Source organism: Oncorhynchus mykiss, chromosome 22 (assembly GCF_013265735.2).
Source record: "Oncorhynchus mykiss isolate Arlee chromosome 22, USDA_OmykA_1.1, whole genome shotgun sequence".
NCBI lineage: Eukaryota > Metazoa > Chordata > Actinopteri > Salmoniformes > Salmonidae > Oncorhynchus > Oncorhynchus mykiss.
The window spans coordinates 18,764,596-18,770,595 of record NC_048586.1 but is presented as its reverse complement, the minus strand read 5'-3'; the positions used below and the strand labels follow the sequence as shown (position 1 = coordinate 18,770,595).

Here is a 6,000-nt window from a genome sequence, read left to right as displayed (position 1 = left end):
AATTAAGGCAGTTATAAAAATTTTAAAACATTACAATACATTTATTACAGAATTCACAACACACTAAGTGTTTGCCCTCAGGCCCACACTCCACTACCACATATCTACAATGCAAAATCCATGTGTACGCGTGTGTATAGTGCGTATGTTATCATGTGTGTGTATGCATGTGTCTGTGCTTATGTGTGTGTTACTTCACAGTCCCCGCTGTTCCATAAGGTGTATTTTTACCTGCTTGCATCAGTTACCTGATGTGGAATAGAGTTCCTTGTAGTCATGGCTCTATGTAGTTCTGTGCTCCTCCCATAGTCTGTTCTGGACTTGGGGACTGTGACGAGACCTCTGGGTGGCATGTCTTGAGGGGTTTGCATGGGTATCCGAGCTGTGTGCTAGTATTTTAAACAGACAGTTCGATACCTTTAGCTTGTCAACACCTCTAACAAAAACAAGTAATGAGTAAGTCAATCTCTCTTCCACTTTGAGCCATGAGAGATTGACATGCATGTCATTAATGTTAGCTCTCCGTGTACTTTTAAGGGCCAATTGTGCTGCCCTGTTCTGAGCCAATTGCAATTTTCCCAAGTCCCTCTTTGTGGCACCTGACCACACGACTGAACAGTAGTCCAGGTGCCTGTAGGACCTGCCTTGTTGATAGTGTTGTTAAGAATGCAGAGCAGTGCTTTATGTCCGGACAGACTTCTCCCCATCTTAGCTACTGTTGTATCAATATGTTTTGACCATGACAGTTTACAATCCAGGTTTACTCCAAGCAATTTCCACATTATTCATTACTATCGTCACAATGCCATTTCTTTGGATTGTTGTGATGTGTGTTACAAATACACCAATCAGAAAATACTCTGTATTCCATATGTGATTTGTGCATGAACAATGGATGCTGAAAGGATCGTAGTGTATGCATCTCAACATAAAGAAGGATCTGACAAAAAAGCACAAAGATCCTTCGCTGAGGTACGACACATAGCAGGGAATTACCAGGCTGCTGGGAGTGGCAGTTGGTTCCTCTTACAGGTTATCAGTAGCATGGTTTTCCTTTTCACTGTTTCCTATTAAAACCTATAGCTACAACTACTAGAGCTACAGTACTGCTGGATGTACCCATTCCTTCTTATTGACATTTTAAATGACAGCTCTCAAAATATTTCAAAAATGTGATAAAAAACATTGGACATTCCCCAGCGGACACTTACCCTGCCCCCACCTCCACTTACCCTGCCCCCACCCCCACTTACCCCGCCCTCACCCCCACTTACCCTGCCCCCACCCCCACTTACCCTGCCCCCACCCCCACCCCCACTTACCCTGCCCCCACCCCCACTTACCCTGCCCTCACCCCCACTTACCCTGCCCTCACCCCCACTTACCCTGCCCCCACCCCCACTTACCCTGCCCTCACCCCCACTTACCCTGCCCTCACCCCCACTTACCCTGCCCCCACCCCCACTTACCCTGCCCCTTGCCCCCACCCCCACTTACCCTGCCCCCACCCCCACTCCCACTTACCCTGCCCCCACTCCCACTTCCCCTTCCCCCACATTTATCATTGCTACAGTTTTAAATGTGCATATATTATTATTTTTATTGTCTCATTCATACAGGCCATCATTGTAAATTAGAATTTGTTCTTAACCGACTTGCCTAGTTAAATAAAGGTTCATTCAATTACAGATCTTTTTTTTGACCTGCACTGTTTGGAGCTCAGAGCATAAGATTTTCACTTTACCCTGCGATATATAGTTTTTTTTACATGTCTTGGCTGAAGGCAAATATAATGATCTCCAATACGTGAAGTTATTCCATTTGCCATAACGTGTCTTCTATATTTTTTTATTAGGCTGGATTGAGGGCTGTACCCCTCCCCCAGGATGATGATCAACCCCAGACCTCCGTGTGGCTGCTGTAAATAACCCCAGCATTCTCAGGGTATATCTATATCAAAGACTTCATGTCCAGCAGACCTCGCTGCCAGAAGCAAGGTTAAACCATGTTCCTTAGATATCTCAATGTATCTATAAGGAATTACGATCAAGGGTCCTTTGTTTGACAAAGTAAAACCGCTTGTAGGAGTGACTACCATGACAATGATCAAAGGAGAAATATACAGTGAGGAGTCACGGTTAGGGCTTCAGTAGTTACTTGGGGGCACCTTGTCAGTTCTCACTGTGGATAGGAATTGCCTTGGCTTGCACAAACTAAGGATATATTGTTGTCTTTGCAATCAATATCTCAATCCGTGATCATTCATTATTTCTATAATTTAACAAGATTTCATGCTAATTGTTTATACTGCCAAAAATAACTTCCCTGATATTTCACAGTATGACTTACTTCCCCAGTCTATGTAGTGAGTAACTAAGACAGCGGAGGGTGAGCAAAAAATACTTTTAAAAAGCTTGTCCCCATAGTTCCTTGTTCAATCTGTAATAATCCTGTTTCTCTACGCTGTCACCATCTCCACTTGAGGGGACTTGGCACATGTGTTTAAAGCAGTTCAATTCACCTTTTAAATATGCCTTTTCTTTAAAGGTTCCAGCCGTGTGATGTGACCAGCATGAGTAATCCCATTTAAAGGGGAATAACATGCATAAGGGAGCCCAATTTTGTGCCCCCTATTTACATAATTTAGTTTGGCAATCTGGAAAAGGGCTATTAACAGCATGGGGGGGGTAGATCAATACTTTATTTCAACATCTCCAGCGTCATCTTGGTCCCAGATAAGAAGGCATCCACTAATTCAAATTCATGCTGGAGCCTGTGACGCTGCCATTAATTCCTGATAAGAAAGGACCGTTGTACTGCCTTACTTAATCTCTGACAGATGCTTCAGCCGGATCGATAGTCTTTCACTTTTTTTTTTCCCAAAGAGAAGATTGATTGCTAGGAGTTACCTGCTGCTCGTTTCTACTTATCTCATTCCTCATTATTTTTCAAATTAGGCATTCTCTGGGGAACCCGAGGGGGGTTGGCATTAAAAACCAGTGACCCACTGAAATTCACATCAAGCACCGGATGTTTGGTAGAACAACCTTTGAAACCAACTTATTACGGTCAAGGAGTAAAACAGCGTTACAAACAAGTGGATTAAGCAGGAGCAGGCTATGGGAAGATCAGGGACGATCAGGGACGGGGGAAGTTGCTGCTCGCGCCAGTGAAGAGGAAATAATCACAATGCTGCCTTCTCATGAATCATTAAGTAGCCCCATGCCTCTTAGCTCGACTCAAAACGCTGCATTTTCATCTATGGGTCTGAAAGGGTGTTTTTTGACAGCAGTATTACTGCTGATAAGCAAGACTCTGCCAGCTGATCAAGTACTGAGACAAGCATCCCGAGCAGCAGCTACACAGCAGCACTAGTCACTATGAGCAGTGGCAGTCAGTAGCAGCAGCACTAACAGCAGAAGCAGCAGCAACAGCAACTCTCTCGTGCCTTTTTTCTTCTTCTTTGTGTAGTTATAATCTGTTCTGAGATCAACGGCCAGGGAAGACGGCACAAGTGGATCAGGGCTGATAGCTGTCATCAAAACAACCCCAAACGCAGACCTGGCTGCCCACATGCCGATCGAATTTGTTTGCAAAATCAAATTTGCAGAGGAGGATGAGAAGCAGAAAGGCAAACAGGATGGGGACAAGGAGAGTCTGATTGAGGAGAGCTGCACACCTCCAGCTAAGGACCTGGTTGGCTTCGCCAACTCCAGCTCTCTCCATGGGATTAACCACATCTTTGTCTCGGGGCGCCTGGGCATTCGGCAGACCCTCTGGGCACTTGCCCTTTTGGCTTCTCTGGCACTCTTTTTGTACCAGGCAGCAAAGTGTGCCATCTCTTACCTGGAGCACCCTCACGTCACGGCTTTGAATGAGGAAGCAAGCCCTGAGATGGTCTTTCCTGCTGTGACCATCTGCAACATCAACCGCTTTCGTTTCTCTGCTCTCACCGATGCCGACATCTACCACCTGGCTAACCTCACAGGTCTACCTCCAAAAAACCGAGATGGCCACAAGCCCACTGATTTGGACTATCCTGCGCCCGACATGCAGGACATCTTCAACCGGACGGGACATCAGCTGGATGAGATGCTGAAGAGCTGCAACTTCAGTGGACAGAACTGCTCTGCCGAGGACTTCTCTGTGGTAAGTTGAAAAGTTTCCCAAATTAGACTTGCTTGTGTTTTGTTCTGAGAAACAATTTCATTTCATTCAGTGTTCATCTAAACTAAAACATTTAAAATACTGAAAACACAAGGCATTAGAAAAATAAGTATACATGTTATTATGTATTCTGAATTTTATAAAACACAATTCCTTGGGACATAGCACTTGTCGTGTTTTTCCAAAACACCTGGAGGCCTGAAAGAAAAGGTTGAAGTCAGCTAAATACTTTAAAGTGTAATTAGTGTCATTTAAATTCTCTGTTCTGGTGTTACTTGAAGAGCCATGTGCTTTTTACTGGGACAAGCTTATAAAAATAGGATTCAGAGCTCTGTGTCAGTTAGCTTTCATCATGCACAGGGCAGCAACAGTTCTCTCATGATTTCCTAGTGTTTGAGAATGTAACGGCATGGAACAACTGCTCTGGCTCCCCTAAAGGGAAAAAAATACTGTTTACTTTTTAAATACACGCTGTGGTTTTGTGCTACCTCTGATGCCAGCAGCATCTGAGAGAGTTCATGGCAACAAGATAATATTTTAAAAGCGAACTTCTCTTTCCCTCACTCCCTCTCTCTTTCTCTCTCTGGCATTGCAGAACCGCTGCCTAGCTCTCTCAGCTCTTGAACCTTTCAGGAGGGGAGGAGTAATGTTCCGCCAACGTTGTATTTCAATCTCACTGCTGTTAAGATTAAATATTTAGAGACAGACATACATGATTTTTGCATTAGCCAGATTGACTAAAAGGAATAAAAAAGAAATTCCATAAGCTTCTCTCACATCCGGACAGGAAGGTAAGGTCCTCTGTCTGTCTGTCTGTCTGTCTGTCTGTCTGTCTGTCTGTCTGTCTGTCTGTCTGTCTGTCTGTCTGTCTGTCTGTCTGTCTGTCTGTCTGTCTGTCTCTCTGTGTGTGTGTGTGTGTGTGTGTGTGTGTTGTGCACTATTTATTAAAGCCACAGCCCTGATAGCAGATGGAAGTTTTCCCTCTATCCAGGAGGAACAGGAATATGCAATGGCTTTAGTGATGATAAAGTGCTGGTGTCAAGTCCTAATAGGCTGTGTTGAACATTGATACGCTCACTTTCCTGAGACCCAGGGATTCTCTCTTTTCATGGTGATTAAACAGTAATACCCTTTGATCTGCCATGTTACAGACCAAGGAAATACTGACGTATCCTTCCTTATTTCTGTGACTGTTGCAATGTATTGGCAGCTTGTTTCATATGTAGTGCTTCTGATCTTCAAAAGAATCACTCACATAGTGACATGTTATTGCCCCTGACATATAGTAAGATCAACGTAGATTTCTCTTTTTTTTCTCATCATGCTAAAATAATAATAAAATGAAGGGTAAAGATGGCAAAATACTGGCAGCTTTGGAGATGCAATTCCAGAAGTTTGCAAAGTGCTTGGGTTCAAGCTATTGCTGCACCAGTTGATGAGAATGTCCTATGACACTTTGACAGTCCCTTCTCTGTAAGTACATCAATTAGGGGAAGATTGTGACATCCAGGAACGGGGCTGTCCTGTGTCAGCTGTTGAAACCTCGCTAGTTCCCCAGGAGGGGGAGTGACTTCAGCACAGATTAAGATCCCGTAGAAAGTTCCTTAAGTTGATGTTTTCTCTCTGTCAGCTATGGGATCTGCATTTCGGGGGCTGTCAGTTAGATTTGTTACAGGCTTCCTACTGCCTCCACGCATGACAAGTCATTTACTCCACCCCCAAGGACAGCACAACTGGGAGGGAGCGTCTGTGTAAGGTGCCAGCCTTCCTGGTTTGGGAGCTCTGGATAAGGGCAGGCAGGGAAAGGATGGGATGGATGTGCGCTAGGTAGCT

General features: G+C 44.4%; 1 protein-coding gene across 3 annotated transcripts in view; it reads left to right on the top strand.

The window, feature by feature from the left end:
- The first annotated feature begins 2,887 nt into the window (after positions 1 to 2,887).
- LOC110501539 (acid-sensing ion channel 4-A) overlaps positions 2,888 to 6,000 on the top strand; it is a 150,183-nt gene continuing 147,070 nt past the window's right edge. For all 3 annotated transcript variants that reach the window (XM_021579186.2, XM_021579184.2, XM_021579185.2), the window contains exon 1: positions 2,888 to 4,149. In XM_021579186.2, the coding sequence (XP_021434861.1) occupies positions 3,574 to 4,149 (576 nt within the window). In that variant the 5' untranslated portion in view covers positions 2,888 to 3,573. The remainder of the gene's footprint in view (positions 4,150 to 6,000) is intronic.